This window comes from Panthera tigris, chromosome A2, assembly GCF_018350195.1.
Source record: "Panthera tigris isolate Pti1 chromosome A2, P.tigris_Pti1_mat1.1, whole genome shotgun sequence".
Lineage (NCBI taxonomy): Eukaryota > Metazoa > Chordata > Mammalia > Carnivora > Felidae > Panthera > Panthera tigris.
The window spans coordinates 12,796,198-12,814,709 of NC_056661.1; the positions used below are offsets into that span (position 1 = coordinate 12,796,198).

The following is an 18,512-nucleotide window of genomic DNA, read 5'->3' on the forward strand; positions in this document are numbered from 1 at the left end:
CAGGAGAAGTCCGTGGCCAGCCAATGTGACTGGTGGGAGCTCGGTGGCATCTTTGGGGAGAGGCACTGCGATTTTTACAGTGGGGGGACGGGGGGGGATGGTGGCTTGAGGGACAGGTGGGAGTAGGAAGGGCTGGCTCCAAGTCATGTGGAAGTGAGGAGGCAACCAGGCTTTTCCCTAAGCTGGAAAAGGGTTTATTAGTGTCTTTGGTTTTCAGGCACATGAGCCATTTCAATGGGAGGGTCCTGCCCCAGATGACCGGGGAAGGGGCAGGGGGGGAAGGAGAGTGCGGGCTCCTTGGGGAAAAGGGCCAGGTGAGGCCAGGCTGGACAGGGAGGGCCCCAAGACAGGTCCAAGGCAGAGGAGTTTCCCAGGACGTGGATGTGGTGGGCCTGCGTGGGGCAGGTGGGCCCTGTGGGGACTCCTGCAAGGGGCCCCAGATGCTATCTGTCCCGCGCTCCCCTACTCTTTGGCTACTCCTCCCCTCCTTGCAGCCCTGGTGGTCAGCAGCTACCCTGAGCGAGTCTTATCTCCTTCCTCCTGGCCTGGAGGGGTGGAGCACACATCAGCTGGTCCTGTGACTGCCCGCATGGCCCCCAGTCTCTGAGCATGCGGTTGTCTTCTGCTCCCCACACCAAGGGGCCCAGGGCTACAAACATCCCCTGTGGGGCTCTGACGGCACCTGGTGATTGACTGGCTCTGGAGGACAAGGGGTGGCACTGAGGGCAGCCGGCCATGCGGCCCTTAGCCCATTCTGGCTTTGACCAGACCCTCTCCAGGGCAAGGCAGGGAGGCCCCGTGAGCAAGACCGAGGTGACATCGGCGGGCTCTGATGCCTCCTCACCTAGGTCAGTGTCTGCTGGGAGGAGAAAGCAGGTGCATCCGTGTGACATTTCCACCACCCACATCCCTGCACTTGGACGTGAGACAGTCCAGAGCCCCGAGTCCGTGAGCCGGACCTCCCCCCCAAAGTTGTGGCACACATCAGCTGTGTCTGCACAAGTGCCAGAAGGGGCCAGCTGTGCCTGAAGCCCTGGCTCTGTGCGTGTGTGTGTGCGTGTGTGTGTGTGTAGGAGCGTTCGTATGAAACTGCACGTGGGTGTGTCCGTGCTTGTGCATGTGCTTTGGTGTGTGTGTGCACGCATGTGGGTGTGTCCATATGGAAGAGTGTACATGCCCATGTGTGTCTGTGTCTGTGCGTGTTGTGTGCTCATGAGCACGTGTGTGCGTTCGCGTGGCTGCGATTAAGGTGCACACCCGCGACCTGAAGCTCGTACACTCTCCACCTTCCGCAGCGGGCGCGGTGCTGCCTGTAAATGTCCTGCAATCGGGGGACAGCCAGGAGGGCGGCTGGCACTCTGAACACCTGACACAGGTTCCCTACCCCTTGTCCACTGTGGCATCCGAGGAACTCCGTGACGGGGCTCACGGGTTGGACATTTTGGAAAGAAAGCAAGAAGTTTTGAAAAGATGCTTTCCTGGGGGACTTGGTTCCTTTGTAATCCACGTAATTTTTAGAGCGTTATTGGGGCCCCTGGGTGGCTCTCGGTTAAGCGCCCAACTCAGTCTTGGCTCAGGCCATGATCTCACAGTTTGTGAATTCAAGCCCCGAGTCGGGCTCCAACCTGACACTGGAGCCTGCTTGGGATTCTCTCTCCCTCTGCCCCTCCCCCACTCTCTCTCCAAATAAATAAACTTAAATAATAATATATATTTTTTTAAATTTTTTTAATGTTTGTTTTTGAGAGAGAGACAGAGCATGAGCTAGGGAGGGGCAGAGAGGAAGAGAGAGACAGAATCTGAAGCAGGCTGCAGGCTCTGAGCTGTCAGCACAGAGCCCGACATGGGGCTCGAACCCACAAACTGTGAGATCATGACCTGAGCAGAAGTTGGACACTTAACCAACTGAGCCACCCAGGTGCCCTTCCTTTTTTTATTTTTTAATTTTTTTAATGTTTTATTTATTTTTGGGAGAGAAAGTGACAGAGTATGAGCAGGGGAGGGGCAGAGAGAGGGAGACACAAAATCCAAAGCAGGCTCCAGGCTCTGAGCTGTCAGCACAGAGCCCGATGCGGGGCTCGAACCCACGAACTGTGAGATCGTGACCTGGGCCGAAGTCGGACACCTAACCGACTGAGCCAGCCAGGGGCCGCAACAATATATATATTTTAAAAAGAGCTTTATTAACTGCAGCCGATATACTGTAAACTATACTTCTTTAAAGCGTGCAATTTGGAGAGTTGTGGCACACGTAAACACTCATGAGCCCACTACCACAACCAAGATAGTAAACACATTCATCACCCCAAAAGTCTCCCTGGGCTCCTTTGTTGTCCCAACCTGCCCCCTCCCCCACAAGCAGCCACTGATCGACTTTCTGTCTCTATAGTCTGCGTTTTCTAGAATTATATATATGTGGAATCATACTGTATACACTCTTTTTACAACTGTATTGAATTTGCAGGCGCCTCACTGGCTCAGTCAGAAGAACGTACGACTCTTGATCTCGGGGTTGTGAGTGTGAGCCCCACATTGGCTGTAGAGATTAAAGATAAATAACCTTAAAAAAAAAAAAAAACCTTTACAGAGGTGAAATTCACATAACGTAGAATTCACCATTTTGAAGTGTACAATTCAGCGGTGGTTAGTATATCGTCAGCGTTGTGCAACTTTCACCTCTCTCTGGCTGCCGAACAATTTCATTCCCTGAAAGGAAACCCCCTCCCCTTTAAGCAGTCACTTCCTCTTTCCTCCACCTGTCTGCCTCCGGCCTCTGGCAACCACCGATCTGCTTCCTGCCTCGATGGATTTGCTGCTCTGGATGTTTCATTTAAATGGGATCACACAAAAAAAATAAAAATAAATGGGATCATACACTGTGCAGCCTTTCGTGTCTGGCTTCTTTCAACAGTGTTTCCAAGGCTCATCCATATCGTGGCATGTATCGGCGCTTCGTTCCTTTTTATGGCTGAGTAGTATTCCACTGTGTGGATGGACCACATTCTGTTCACTCGTCAGCTGTTGGACCCTTGGGTCGTTTCCACCTTTCGGCTGTTGTGAATCGTGCTGCCGTGAACATGCGTGTACGAATGTTTCTTTGAACACCAGGTCTGTACCTAGGAGCGGAACTGTTGGGTCTGTGCGTATTTTTTTTGGTTGTCTTCTTTCTTTCTCTCAGCACACAGATCCTGAGATTGTTCCGTGTTGTTCCATGCTGTTCCGAGGATTAGAGGTTGGTCCCGCCTCATGGCTGAGTAGCGTTTCGTTGCGCGGCTGGTTTGTTCGTCCATTGGCTGGTCGATAAACATTCGGGTTGTTTCCAGTTCGGAGCTCTCAGAAACGATGCCACAAAGCACATTCGTGTCCAATCCCTCTAGGGGAATCTGCTTTGTTTCTCTTGAGCGACTGCTAGGAGGGGAACTGCTGGGTCACATGCTAGTTGTATAACTAACTTCTAAAGAAATTGCCACGTGAGGTCCAAACTAGATGGGCCACGTAATCTAATACAGTCTCTGCAGTATACTGTGGCTGTTTGAAGACCCTTAGCAATGCTGGTATCTATTTATCTGCTAACCCTGCATAAATGCATCAATCCCAGGGAGATGCTCAGAGTTACGCATAAAGATGTGTGTCCAGGAAATCAGAAACCAGCTGCCCGTTGGTAACAGAAGGATCACATGCTTCACAATTTCTCGATGTACAGCGACATCATTAAAAATCATGTTGCAGGCGCCTGGGTGGCTCGGTTGAGCATCCAACTCTTCATTTTGGCTCAGGTGAGGTTCCCAGGGTTGTGGGATCAAACCCTGTGGCAGGCTCTGCGGTGAGCGTAGGGCCTGCTTAAGGTGTTCTCTCTCTCTCTCTCTCCCTCTGTCCTTCCCCTGCTCGCTCGCTCTCTCTCAAATTTAAAAAAAAAAAAATCATGTTTCAGGGCGTATTTTATGACATGGAGAAACGTTCACAGGTATCTACATACCACATAAAGAACAATCCAGGGGGGCGCCTGGGTGGCTCAGTCGGTTAAGCGTCCGACTTCGGCTCAGGTCACGATCTCGCGGTATGTGAGTTCGAGCCCCACGTCGGGCTCTGTGCTGACTGCTCGGAGCCTGCAGCCTGTTTCAGATTCTGTGTCTCCCTCTCTCTCTGACCCTCCCCCGTTCATGCTCTGTCTCTCTCTGTCTCAAAAATAAATAAACGTTAAAAAAAAAATTAAAAAAAAAAAAAAGAACAATCCAGGTTTTGTTAGCGTACACGTGCCACTTGTGAAACTGGGAGAAAATTTCACCAAAATTGCTTTATTTGGGAGAAAGTTTAAAAAAATAAATATTCCCGCCTCCCCCCACCCCGGACCTTCCTACCTGTTGCCACTAGCTACAGCTGGCCACGTGAACTATTGTAACAGCTTCGTAATGTATAGTTTTATTTGGCCTCTCCTTCCCCTGCCCTGCCCACATGCTGCAGGACTTGGTTTCCCAGAGTCCGAATCATCTCAGCCTCCAGCGGGCCCTCAAGCTCAGGGTGCTGAGTCATGCTTCCTTCTAGGGTACAGGTCAGCAAACTTTTTCTTTTCTATTTTTGTTGTTGTTGTTGTTGTTGTTGTTGTTGTTGTTTTCAGTTACCTTTTTCTGTAAAGGACTGGAAAATAAGTATTTTTGGCTTTCAGGGCCTCAAGGTTACAGGCTTTCACAACTATTCAGTTCGATTGTTACACCAAAAACGACCGTAGATGATGTGTAAACGAATGGGCTACATTCCAATGAAACTTTATTTCCAAAACCAAGGGGCGGGCCTTCCATACCCTTCTCCCTCCTTTTGCCTTCCTGTCGAACGAACTCCTCTTCATCCTTCAGAATCCCTCTTAGATGTTGCCCCTCCGCTAAAGCCTTCTCTGGCTCTCGAGGATAGTAACTTCTCGCTGGCGTGGCTGATGCACTCACATTTGTTTGCCTACCAGCTGCTCCCGCTGGGCTTTGAACCAAGGTCTGGTTCATCTTCGTATCCTCAGCTACGCTTACGTGGCACACACCGAGCCCACACGTGACCCATGCTGCGTGCGTGCCTCTCGCCCCAAGACACAAAGTGAACCGTTGCCAGCGTTGGCTGCATGGTCTCTTTTTCCTGCGATGTCCGAAGAAGCAAATGAGGTTTTGTTTTGTTTTTTAAATAAACTTTTTCTATTGGAGTCATTTTAGATCTACGGAAAAGTTGCAGAGACAGTACAAGAGCCCCCTATGCCCCTCCCCCAGCTTCCCCAAATGTAAATATCTTACATTATCGGGGCGTGTTTATACCACTAAGAAATGGACGTTGGTACACGGCTTTTAACCAACCTCCTGATGTTATGTGGATGTCACCAGTCCTTCCATTCATGTCCTCTGTCTGGTTGAGGACCCCGTCCAGGGAACCCACTGCACCTGGTTGCCACATGTCCCCAGTCTCCTCCTGTCTGGATGGTTCCTCCGTCTTTCTGTGTTGCTTAAGACCTCGGCGGTCTTGGGGAAGACTGGCCAGGTGGCCTGTAGGATGCCCCTGATCTGCCTAGGTGTGTCTGATGGTACTGTCATGATTAGAGTGAGGTTGTGGGTTCTAGAAGCAAATGCAGTCTGAGCAGTTCTCTCAAATGAGTTTTGGGGGGCTGTCCCCACCTTAGTCCTCCTCTGTGGGGTTTTGGAATCTCTAGGTTTGGGGGCAGGTTCAGTCTTGCTCAACCCAACGTGCCTCTTGCTGCCCCTCATGTGTTTTGGGGGCATAACCAAGGCCCGCAGGGGAACTTGGGGATCTTCTGGGGAGGTTCTATCAGAGGGGAGAGGCCAGGAAGGATGTGGGCCGAGAGGGGCTTAACTGAGAGATAGTTATGGCCATTGGACTTGAGGGTCTAAGATGCTGACTCGGGGTGGGGGGCAGGAACAGGGACCGGGATGAAGCAAACTCCAGGGGAAGAGTTTGACCTTGGGGGACGGGGGGGGGGGGGGCGGGAATCTGGTGATGTCACTCTGCAAGAGTCACAAACCTTGGATCAGGGGTCACATTTAAGGACAGACAGAGGCTCTTCTACCCTTCTTGCATTTTTTTTTTTTTTTTTTTTTTTTTTGGAGAGACTGCGAGCCGGGGGAGGGAGGGGCAGAGAGAGAGGGGGACAGAGGATCCAGAGCGGGCTCAGCGCTGACAGCTTCAGCGAGCCGGATGCAGGGCTGGAACTCACGAACCCACGAAATCGTGACCCGAGTCAGAGTCGGACGGACGTTCCAACCGGCTGAGCCACCCAGGCGCCCCCTTCTTGCTTTTCGAGAGAGCCCCGTTAGGGGCAGGGAAGTCCATCCCGGCCGCGGGTCTGAGACTGTCGGCCGGGGGTTGGGTGTGCGTGTCCCCCCCTCCACCACCACAACCACTCTGACCGTGCCACCCTCTCCCTCCCAGCTCCAGGACGCGCGCCCCGAGCCCGGGAGGCATGCTGAGGCCAGGCCAGCGGCAGGATGAGTGTGAACGAGGCAGGCAGCTCCGGCCGCGGGGGGCAGGCGGCCTACCACCTGCACATCTACCCGCAGCTGGCCACCAGCGAGAGCCAGGCCTCGTGCCGCGTGACCGCCACCAAGGACAGCACCACGTCCGACGTCATCCAGGATGCCATCGCCAGCCTCCAGCTGGATGGCACCAAGTGCTACGTGCTGGTGGAGGTGAAGGAGACCGGTGGGGAGGAGTGGGTGCTGGATGCCAACGACTCGCCCGTGCACCGCGTGCTGCTGTGGCCGCGGCGGGCGCAGGACGAGCACCCGCAGGAGGACGGCTACTACTTCCTGCTGCAGGAGCGCAACGCGGACGGCACCATCCAGTACGTGCACATGCAGCTGGTGTCCCAGGCCACGGCCACGCGGCGCCTGGTGGAGCGCGGCCTCCTGCCCCGGCCGCAGGCGGACTTTGACGACCTGTGCAACCTCCCCGAGCTGACCGAGGAGAACCTCCTGAAGAACCTCAGGCACCGCTTCCTACAGCAGAAGATCTACACGTACGCGGGGAGCATCCTGGTGGCCGTCAATCCCTTCAAGTTCCTCCCCATCTACAACCCCAAGTACGTGAAGATGTACGAGAACCAGCAGCTGGGCAAGCTGGAGCCGCACGTGTTCGCGCTGGCCGACGTGGCCTACTACGCCATGCTCCGGAAGCACGTCAATCAGTGCATCGTGATCTCGGGCGAGAGCGGCTCGGGCAAGACGCAGAGCACCAACTTCCTGATCCACTGCCTCACTGCGCTCAGCCAGAAGGGCTACGCCAGCGGCGTCGAGAGGACCATCCTGGGCGCCGGCCCCGTGCTGGAGGTGAGGTGTCGCTCTTGCTAACGCGTGGGTGTTACTCCTGTCCAGCTGCGCTGGGACCACTGCCGTGGAGAAGACCGTTTCTTATACTCCGGGTGTCCTGGAAATGGGGCGGCGGGGGGCGGGGGTGGTCAGCCGGCCACGCGGGGCCACGCCGGGAAGCACCGGGGCCGGAGCGAGGGGAAACCATGGGCACGGTCTCTGTTGTGGTTTTCCCGGGAAGCAACGGGGGAGCCGGGGTGGGCAGGCTTAGAATTAGCCAGGCTGAAGAATTCCGGGGGCTCCGGGAGGTAGGGGCTGCGCTGCTTGTCTGGTACTCGGCCCCCGGGGTGATCAGGGCGGGGGAAGGTGGCCCTGGTAATAGAAGTGGTGGCCGCATGGGCCCTGGCATGGTTGGCTTGCCTAGGCGAGGCACACTCACGGGTGAGTCCTTTGCTCTCAAGAATTAGCTAGCCTAGGGGAGGGGCAGTGCCTTCAGGGCCGGCCAGGCCTCCTGATATCAAAGCATCAGCTTGTAGGGAATAAAGGGCCTGATTAATACACTGTTAATCTCTACCGGGCAGGCCGTGATCTATACTCCAGTTCCAGAAAGAAAAGGACGGCATGTCCAAACTGAACAGTTCGTGACAGGGTGTTTTCGGCAATGGAACCTGTGTTCAGAAGGAAACCGGCAAGGCAGGGTGCGGGCCTGGGGGGCTAGGGGACAGTGAGGCCAAGAGAGGGGGGCCTCCTGGCATCACCATAAAGGCGGTGGGTGAGGAAGCCCCCTCCACCCTCCATCCGATGTCTCCATTGGCCAGACCCCACAGAAGCCGTTGGTGCATCATTGTGACTGAGCCCTCTGGATGCAGGGGCAGTGGCAAGGACCACCCAGCACCCGTCACTCTTGGGGTTTTGGTGCCCGATGCATCCGTGTCTCAGATCACGGTGTAACTTTTGTCACCCGGTGAGGGCTGGGACAACACATGGGCCCGGGGGTCTGTGCCTGTGGGTTTGGAGTTCAGGGCTCTGCTCTTTTTTCCTCTAAGTAGATTGTGTCAGAATTAAGTGTTTCTAAATAATTAAGTTTCATTAAATATAATGATGTAAGTTATAGTTCTTAGAGCGTTTGGGTTTATAGAAATACTGAGCCAGACAGTACAGAGAATGCCCACTTATCCCCTCACTCTCCACACTTTCCCCGTTATTTTTTTCTTGTAATTGGAAAAAAAAAAAAAATTTTTTTTTTTTAAGTTTATTTTGAGAGACAGAGAGCAACAGAGCATGAGCAGGGGAGGGGCAGAGGGAAGGAGACACAGAATCCGAAGCAGGCTCCGAGCCCTGAGCTGTCGGCACAGAGCCCGACGTGGGGCCTGACCCCCTGAACCGGGAGATCATGACCTGAGCCGAAGTCAGACGCTTAACCGTCCACCCAGGCGCCCCCACTTTCCCTATTATTAACGTCTTACATTAGCATGTTACATTTGTTATAGTAGATGAGCCAGTGTTGACATACGATTATTAACTCAAGTCCATTATTTATACTGGGGTTCACTCTTGGTGTTGCGTATTCTGTGGGTTTGGACAAAGGCACAGCGTCACCAACTATGTGCCAGTACCCCGTCATCCAGAGTAACTCCACTGCCCTCAAGTCCTCTGGCCTACTCATCCCTCCTCCCAGCCCTGGCAGCCCCTGATCCCTTTCCTGGCTCCATAGCTTTGCCTTTTCCTGGATGCCATAGAGTTGGATTCGTACTGGCCGTAGCCTTTCCAGACCAGCTTCTTTCACTTAGTAACACACATTTGAGGTTCCTTCGTGGCTTAAGAGCTCGTTTCTTCATCTTGCGGACTGATACCGCACCATCTGGGTGTGTTGTAGTCTGTCCATCCACAGGACCCCAGACCCTCCTTTCGCAGAGTAGGGGGGTGGGGGCCTACCCACCCTGAAGTGTTGACCTCCAGCCTCTGGTTGATCCTCCCTCCCCGCCAAGCCTAAGGCCTGACACAGCCACTCTGCTGCCATGCAAATTCACTGACAGTGCATCTAGCCTACGCCTGCCGAACACATTTCGGTTCCTCTTCCTCCCTGACGATGTCCGAGATCACCAGCAAGAAGTTAATTGGGGTTCTACAGTCTGGCCCTGTGCCAGCACGTATAGCCGGCCTGTTTCTTCTCCTATACACGTAACATAGAGATCAGCCATCGTTTTTTGTGCAAGCGTTTTAAAAACTACTGAGGGATCAGCCACAGCGCGTGTGTTTCCTTTTAAAGCTGTGTACCCTGCGCGTGTTGTCGCCTCCTCTGTTCGGATCATCTGTTCCTTCTGCAAATACTCTGCGCGCACATCTGCCACATGCCAGCCACCGTTCTAGGCACTGGGCTGTGTGGTGGCCCAAATCGACACAGAGCCTACCCTCGCAGAGCGGTCATCCCAGCAATGAGGCGGCAGGCAGCGAAACAAACAGCAGGCCTCGTGTGCGAGCTGAGTGCCAGCCAGGACGGCAGGCATGCCCAAGGAAGAAGGGTTAAGGGGACAGGAGGTGAGAGGTGGTGCTGAGCTGGGCCCAGAAGGAGGTCAGGTGAGCCACACGGCATCTAGACGGAGGGCACGGCCAGCACAAAGCCTCGGAGGCTAGACTGAGCCTGGCGTGTTGGGGCCTGGAGGGCACAAGAAAGGGCCAGGGCAAGAGGCAGTGAGGACAGGGAGGTGATAGGAGAGTGACGGGCAGATCGTTTGGGACCCTGTGTGCTGCAGGGAGGGTTCATGTGACGTGGGAGCTACGAAGGGCGTCCATCGGTCGGTCTGGCTCCATCCCAGCTCCGGAACTTAGCGTCAGCGAAGCTCCCGGTGATCCCGCGGCCTCGTGGCGATAATCCGTGGCCACGACAGGCACTCCAGGCCAAAGCAGCAGTGCCTGGCTCTGCGGTCCCAGGTAGAATGGAGCAGGCCACTGGCGATGTTAGAAGTTAAGTACGTAAACAAGAGGGCAGACGCGGCATTGGCCAAGTCAAGCATTTACCCCTCACTGAACCGGGCAGGCAGGTAGATCTGCCCGTGCTCGGTGTGGACGCCAAGCCCCGAGGTCTCAACGCAACACAGTGAAGAGGCAGGAGTGACGTCACGGTGCCATTTCCTTTTCTAGCTGAGGACCATCCCCGGCACCGGGGTGAGGTCCCGCGGCTGCCATAACAAGTTACCGCAAACCCGGGTGGCTTAAAACAACGGAAGCCTATTTCTCACGGAAGTCTGAGTGCAAGGCGTCACGCAGGGCCCGGCCCCTCCCAAGGCTCTGGGAGAGGGTCCTTCGTCACCTCTTCCAGCTTCCTGAGCCTGAGGCTCCGGCGTTCCTTGGCTTGTGGCCGCGTCACCCTGATCTCTGCCTCTGTTGTCACATGGCCCGTCCCTTCTGATAAAGACACCAGTCGTTGGATTTGGGGCCCACCCGACTCCAGGATGACCTCACCCTAACTAATTACGTCAGCAAAGACCCCGTTTCCAAAGAAGGCTACGTCCACAGGGCTCAGCACACGGACGGGTCAGGAGACAGGCCCCCCCACAGCAACCCCCTGTTGGACATAGAGCTGGCAGCCTCGGTGCCTTCTTCTCTGAGGGCCGCCCTTGCGCAGCAGTTGTCCTGGGAGCTCTTCCCCTGCAGTTGCCCCAAGGGATTCTGGCACATTCTTCGAGGGCCGTTAGTCACCCTCCTTGCCTGGTGTCTGCACCTCATGAGTCAGATGCCTCCGACCCCGCCCTGCTGCCTCCCTCCAGCCTCGGCGGCGTGAGCCAGCAAGGCCAAGTTTCCCCAGCGGTTAGGAGCTCCTGGAGGGCGGTGCCCACGCTGGCTTCCAAAACAGGCTTGAGCCAAGTCCACGTCACGGCCATAAACGTGCTTCCTGGGGCGACCGTTTGGAAAGGGAGAAGATTGTTGTAGTGTAGAGCTGGGCTTTCTCGGCCAAAGCACCACCGGCGCCCGGGGCCAGGTCATTGCCTGGAGGGGTCATCCTGTGCGCTGCGGGCTGTCGAGCGGTGCTCCCGGCCTCCGCCCCCCAGATGCCACTGGCACCGTCTCCCCCCAGATGTGACAACCGAAAATGTCCCCAGACATTACTAAGTGTCCCATGGGGGCAGATTATCCCCCAGATGAGAACAACTGTCTCAGAGTCACAGCTCCGGATCCCACGAGACCAAGCTGTTTATTTCCAGCCCCGACCGTTGAGAAATTGTTCACAAGTTCCAGCCAGTCTGAGCAAAACGCCAAGAGTCACTTTCTAATAACAGGAATAATTTGTTGTTGTGCCTTCGGGTACACTTTCCATCCGTTGGGGTCCTTGACAACACTTCTGCCCATTTTAAAGATGAGGAAACAGGGTCCCAGAGGGGCATGCTGCTGTGCAAGTGTCCTGGGGCTGCCGTCACAAAGCGCCACAAACGGGGGTGTGGGGATGGGGTGGGGGAGTGCGCTTAAAACAAGCAGGAATTAATTCTGTCACAGTCCCGGAGGTCAGAAGTCCACCATCAGGTTGTGGGCTTGGTGGGTTCCTACTGTAGGCTCTGAAGGAGAATCTGTCCCTGGCCCTCTCCTGGCTCTGGTGGCCACCAACAGTCCTTTGGTGTTCCTTGGCTTGTGGTAGCACCTCTCCGTTCTCTGCCTGTGCCTTCACATGGCCTTCTTCCCTCTGTGTCGCTGTGTCTCTAATTTACTTCCTCGTATAAGGATGCTTGTCGCTGGATTTAGGACCCACCCCAAACCCAGGATGATCTCACCTCAAGATCCTTATTTTAATTACATCTGCAGAAACCCTATTTCCAAATAAGGTCTCCTTCACAGGCTCCAGGGATCAGGACTCGGGCATACCTTTTGAGGGGGCACAAGTCAACCCGCTACGGTCTGGGTTCCCCAGGCCACACCGCAGGCAGCCATGGCTGGACCGTGGTTGGAACCTGGCCTGAGTCTGAGGCTGAGTTCATGGTACGTCTCTGTCTTCACGAGAGATTTCCTCAGCCCCAGGGGCTGTAGAAGGCCAAAGATCGACACGTCCTGTAGCCTTTGGGACTTTTTCTCAGCTCCCTGAAAGGAGAAGTTGAGTTGTTTTGAGGTTTGGGTGTCGCCAGGCCGCTCCCCCCACTTGTGGGTTGCAGCCTCGCTATGCAATTCTGACCAGAAAACAGGAAGGGGGCACTGTGGAAAGCCGGTTCCAATCAGCTGATCCGCCCGCCCCTGCAGTTAACTGTTACTGTCACTTACTGTCACCATTTCACACGATGTCACTCGGCCGTGCTCTGCCCCCCTGCAGCCCGGCCCCCAAACTGCCTCTAGAAGCGTGACATTTGTGCAGGACTGTTGTTTCGGCTCAGATGTACTGAAGGTAGGAAAAAAGAAAGAAACACCGAAGGTGCAGAAGGCAGGCTCACTAGGGCAGTGAGTGGCCCGGGGTCCTCCTTCCTGTGTGCTGGGGTCCATTGCCCACCCTGGGTGCCCTTGGAGAACCTGCCGACTCTAGACACGGGCAACTGAGGCGTCGGCCACTGGGCTGGCCACAAAGCATGCCCAGCCAGGCACGCTCCTCTCCCTGGGCCCACAGACCTCAGCATCAGAGCTGAGGCGGCTCTCTTCATCTTTCCTGAACTGTGACAGTTGCCACCAGCATTTGCTGATGCACACAGAGTTTTAATTTTGAAAGCAGAAATGAAACAAGGATGCTTGCTGGCCAGGCCATTTTCCCAAGCAGCCAAAGGCCGCTGCTTGCTGGGGTTCGGGACCTTCATGTGGCTACCGCGGCCTGGCCCATGCAGACACAGGATCCTGGCTGAGAGATGGTGACACCCTGAACCATCTGGCACACCCATGGGAGGCCGGTGACCTGGTTCAGCGTGATGTGGGACCAAGGGGGTCCTGGAGCTCACTGCTGCCCCTCACCCACTTCCGGGGGGCCCTGAAGGAGCCAGTCCTGGGACTGGCATCTATGCCCACTTCGGTCCTGAGCCCCAGCCCCCTTTGGGGCCCACAAACCCAGTCTCCTGTGACTCCAGACCCCTCCCAGCCCCCTTCCACCCACCGGACTACTGTGTCTGTTCCTTCTACCATCCATTAGCACCAGTTCAGCCCACCCAGGACTGCATGCCATCGTCCTCTCTACCCTTTGCTCTCAGGGACACCTGCCCAGACCGTATCCTTCATTCCCACAATTGCACGGATGGGCCAGCCCAGTGGTGAGGGCATGCAGGTGAAGCCACTCAGCCAGGGTGACCCCGATAGAAGGTTCCAGAAACAGGTGTATGCCTCTGCAGTTAGGGTTTCTTTTTTTTTTTTTTTAAGTTTATTTATTTTGAGAGAGAGAGAGCGAGTGAGCAGGGGAGGAACAGAGAGAGAGCAAGAGAATCCCAAGCAGGCTCCCCTCTGTCAGCGCAGAGCCGGATGTGGGGCTCAAACTCACAAACCGTGAGATCGTGACCTGAGCCAAAATCAAGAGTCAGACGCTTAACTGACTGAGCCACCCAGGCACCCCTGCAGTTAGGGTTTCTATTTAAGCGCTTTATTGAGACATAATTCACCCGTTTCAAGTGTACCGTTCAGTACTATTCAGTACCTTCACCGTGTTGAACAGCCACCACCTCTATCTAGTTCCAGAACATTTCCATCCCCCCTAAAAGATACACCATGAGCAGCCATTCCCCATCCCCTGCCCCGGCCCCTGGCAACCACCAGTCTGCTTTCCGTCTCTATGGATCTGCCTGCTCTGGACGTTTCCTATAAATGGAATCCTACACCGTGTGGCCTTTTGTGTCTGGCTTCTTTCACTCGGCACGGTGTTTCCGAGGTTCACCCACCTTGTAGCGTGAGTCAGTGCTTCGTTCTTTCTGTGGCCGAGCAGCACTTCCATCCTGCGGATGAGGCTGCACTGTGTTTCTCCCTCACCAGCTACCTCGGGGCTCCGTTCCTTTGTACCGGCTGAGTCTGCAGTTGGGTTTCCTCCCCGGCCAGGCCAGCGTTACCCCATCAGTGACAGGAGGGTAGAGGGGAGGGGCGCACGTGAAGGCGATCCCACTGGAGACTCTCAGGGTTGACCGAGCCATGCCAACGGGAGGCAAGCAAAGCCTGGCCAGCAGCCTACTCTGGAAGTGCAGGCTCCCCTGGGAGGGCAGGGTAGGACAGGTAGACACGCCTAGGTCGGCCTGTCTGTGTTTGTCATCTCTGTGTGCCTGCTGCACCTGCTAAGAGGCTGGCAGTCAGAGAGAGGCTGGCGCTCAGGAACAGGGGCAGTGAACACATAGGGCAAGCTGCCCAAGGCCTCCGGAAGCAGACGAGAGCACTTATGCATGCTGTTGGGCTTCCGGAGCCAAGGTGTCAGAATGGGACAGGGTCAGAAGCAGCCGCACAGGGCTGCCTGGAGCTGGGTGCTGGTGTGGACTGCCATCCAGGGTATTGCATCCAGGGCAGACCTGAGCACAAGCAGCACAAAGACCTCTTGACCCCAGGGCTTGCTGGGCCTTCGGGTTTGTCCGGTTGCATGACCCAGCACGCAGCACAGGGAGAGAGGCCAAGAGCAGATGACCAGCTGGGGTGCCTCCTGGCCAGGCGCTCATCCCTACCCTTTGTGTGTTAGCCACGGGGGGAGCTGGGCTTGCCAGGAGGAATGAGGGTTTGAGAAAGGAGCGGGTGGCCAAGGACAGGCCTCCAGGGACCCGCTTCAGGGCATGGGCCTCAGCAGGAAGGAGGCTCAGGATAGGGAGGAAGGAGGAAGGTCGCTGGCGTTGCCCACCCACAAAGGAGAGCCAGAGCATTTGCAGCAAGAGAAGTGTTTGGGCCGGGAGTCTTTATCCGATGCCCATCCAGTTCCCAGATCTCAGGGCCCAAAAGCCTGGTTGTGTCTACATTACATGAACGCAGGTGTTTCAGACAGTCCTAAGACCGCTTGTTCTTTTGGTGTGTTGAGGGGAAGGTTGGCAGCTGGTAGGGGGTGGGGCTTGGGTGAGAGAGGGTCTCGGGCAGCAGCATAGAACACTCTGGAGGGAAGTATGCTGATCAGATAAGTCCAGGCCAAGTCTGGGTACACAGGCCGCCTTGGGCCTTGGGCTGGAGTCACCAGACACTCCTGAGCTGGGGGTGAGCTGGAATGGGCGTGCAGCTTGGCCAGGGGGGAGGGGGGCAGACTAAGATCTCCCAGAAGTCATCCCCTACACCCCAGCCAGCAGTCAAGGCTCGAGCTATCCTGAGCCACCTTCAAGGCCGGGTGGCTAGAAGGTCACAGATGCGAACATCAGAGTCACCCATCAACAGGGGAGAGAAAGGGAGAGCCAGGGGTGGGATCTTGGGAAAATGGGCATCGTAGGGAGATCCAGTGGTGCAAGAATGAGGGAAGGTGCGGTGTGGTCTGGAGGCCAAGCTACTGGGAGCCCGTGAGGGAGGTGGGCCCACCCTGGGCAACTCCACAGAGCAAGGACTCTAATCTCTGGCTGCTTCTGTCCCCAGTGTGGCCTCCCTCAGGATGTTTTGGGAAGTAGTTGGGGTGGGGGGGCCCAGGTCAGTAGAGTGGCCTGAAGGTAAGGTAGGAGCTGAAGCCAGAACCTGGAGCAGGAGGGAGACAAGGCAGGGCGGATCACACAGGGGACAAGAGGATGAATAAGGCACGTGGGGGGTCGGCTTCAGACCTCGCAGACAGAAACACGCAGCGACAAAGGCTGTGCCTCCACGCCACCGACCTGGGGCCAGATCACTCTCTGCTGGAAGGGCCATCCTACGCACTGCAGGATGTCGAGCAGCGGCCCGGGTCTCAGCCGTCGCGTGCTGGTAGGAGTCCCTAAGGCAGTCAGGATAACCCAAAATGTGTCCAGGCCTCACGAAGTGTCCCCCTGGCAGGGCAGAATTGCCCCCATGGAGAATAAGTTTTAGGTTGATTGCATGCAAAGAGCACTGTCGGTGTCACAGACGTTTCATGCCTAAATGGCTGCAGATATTATTTTGGTAACATTATGTCGTTGTACTTACACATCAACCCAACTATATTCAGCACCAACACCGAGGGCGGCTGGCAGGCAGGGAAGCAATCTCCTGCTGGCTTTCTCAATCGTTCCCGGAAAGAGGAGGCTGGTGCTGTTTCTTGCCCTGAGATCAGCCAGAGCCAAGCAAATGGGTCACTGCTCCCAACCCCCCCCCCCCCGCCCCTGCCCTACGCCCAGAAATCTCATGGCTTTGTCGCCGCTCAAGCACTTGGGTTTGGCCTTCCAGGCAGACTCTGAGTGACATTTTAAAATGATATTTTAAGAGCTGCTTGTCAATACCGAAGAATGGAGCTGCCCAGTCTGAGGCCCCCCAGAGCTGAGAAGTCACCCGCTCCCTATGTGTTCCTGCAGAGGAACTTCATGAAAGCACATGAGCAGTTTCCCGAGGCAGTTAGTACTGCTTCCAGAGCTCTGGAATTTTATCACCCCTCCACCCCTGTCCTCCTGGTGCGGCTTCCTGAACATAATGGCAGGTGTTGGCTGTGGTTTGGCTTATGTCTCTTTTAAGCGTCTCCCCGACAGGAAACAAGCCAGGGCCACCATGGTGGTTTTTGCTGCTGGGGAGCATGCGTGGTTATCTGCCCCGTTTTGGCAAAACTGTGACGCATTTTATTATTGCTTTTGGTTCTACTCCGTAGGTGCTTGTCTTTGCTCTTTTCGTCTAATGCTTCATTTTTGTTATTAGTATCATTTTCCTTATTTGAAGTATAATTTCTTTTTGTATATACCAGGGATTGGCAAACTCCAGCCCACGAGTTAAATCTGCCAGAGCCGGTTTCTATAAATAAAGTTTTATTGGCACATAGCCACGCTCCCTCATTTACCTATAGTCTGTGGTAGCTTTCACGCTGCCTTTCACAAAGGCAGAGCAGAGCCTTTGCAACAGAGACACAGTATAGCCCACAAAACCAAAACTGTTTATCACCTGGCCCTTTATAGGAGAGGTTTGCTGACCCCTCATACCTCTACGTTCACATGGAACATTCTGGAACTTTCCACAGTTAACTTTCTTCATGCCCTCTTCTCACCTTCTGTTCAGCTCCCCATACCCAAATATAGGAAACCAGATTCTTCCCCTTGTTGGTGAACTGGTATCACCAGCTCAAATCTTTCTGCATTTGTATCCATACCAGGTATAAGCACGTGTTCATAAACATCTACCCGCGGGGGGGGGTGGGGGGGTGGGGGGCGGTCTGTGATATTGTGATTTATAGTAAGAAATATATATTTGGTTTTCCTCCTGTTCCTGGCACAGAACTGCTAAAACCTTAAGAATTTCCTAAGTGATAAGGATAATACGGTTGTGTTATGTTAATGAGGTGGCTTTTGGAAGGCATCTAAGGATGGGGGCTGGTTACCAAGAGAGCCAGCCCTGTGATTAAAGGGTTGGAACTTCAGCCCTGTGCCCCTGACCTTTGGGGAGGGGAGAGGAGCTGGAAGTTGAAATCAAAACCAGCTTGGGTGACTCAGTTGGTTAAGTGTCCAACTCTTGATTTTGGGCTCGGGTCATGATCTTGTGGTTCATGGGATCAAGCCCCATGTTGGGCTCTGCTCTGACAGCACCAGAGCCTGCTTGGGATTCTCTCTTTCCCTCTCTGCCCCTTCCCCTCCTGCGCAGACACACTTTCTTGCTGTCCCTCTCAAAATAAACATTAAAAAAAAAAAAAAACCAGTCACCAATGGCCAGTGATTTAATCAGTCATATGTATTTTATGAAGCCCCCATAAAAACCCAAAAGGAGGGAGTTCAGAGAGATTCTGGATTGGTGAACACATGGATGTGCTGGGGGTTGGGGGGTGGCACACCCAGAGGGCATGGGAGCTCTGCGCCCCTTCCCACATACCCTGCCCTGTACGACTCCTCCATCTGGCCATTCCTGAGTTACATCGTTTTACAAGAAACTGGAAATGGAGTGAGTAAACTGGTTTCCCAAGTTCCGTGAATCACTCTTGCAAACTAATTAGACCCAAAGAGGGATTTGTAGGAACTTCTGACTGATAACCAGTTGGTCAGAAGCGTGGATAACAACCTGGCTTTCAGTTGGCATCTGAAGGGGGGCAGGATGCAGCCTTTATGGGACTGGGCCCTTAACCCGTGAGATGTGACGCTATCTCAGGGTCAGCGGCATCAGAATTGAGTTGAATTGTAGGAGGCCCAGCGGGCGTTGGAAGCTAGGTTCGCGTTGGGGGGGGGGGGTGTGGGGAAATGCGCACGTCAGAGT

The 18,512-nt window shown here is 54.8% G+C and overlaps 1 protein-coding gene across 5 annotated transcripts in view; it reads left to right on the top strand.

Moving 5' to 3' along the window:
* The window catches only part of MYO9B (myosin IXB), a 90,444-nt gene that overhangs the window by 13,948 nt on the left and 57,984 nt on the right, over nucleotides 1-18,512 (top strand). For all 5 annotated transcript variants that reach the window (XM_042978508.1, XM_042978511.1, XM_042978510.1 and 2 more), the window contains exon 2: nucleotides 6,418-7,313. In XM_042978508.1, coding sequence (XP_042834442.1) covers nucleotides 6,474-7,313 — 840 coding nt within the window. In that variant the 5' untranslated portion in view covers nucleotides 6,418-6,473. The remainder of the gene's footprint in view (nucleotides 1-6,417; nucleotides 7,314-18,512) is intronic.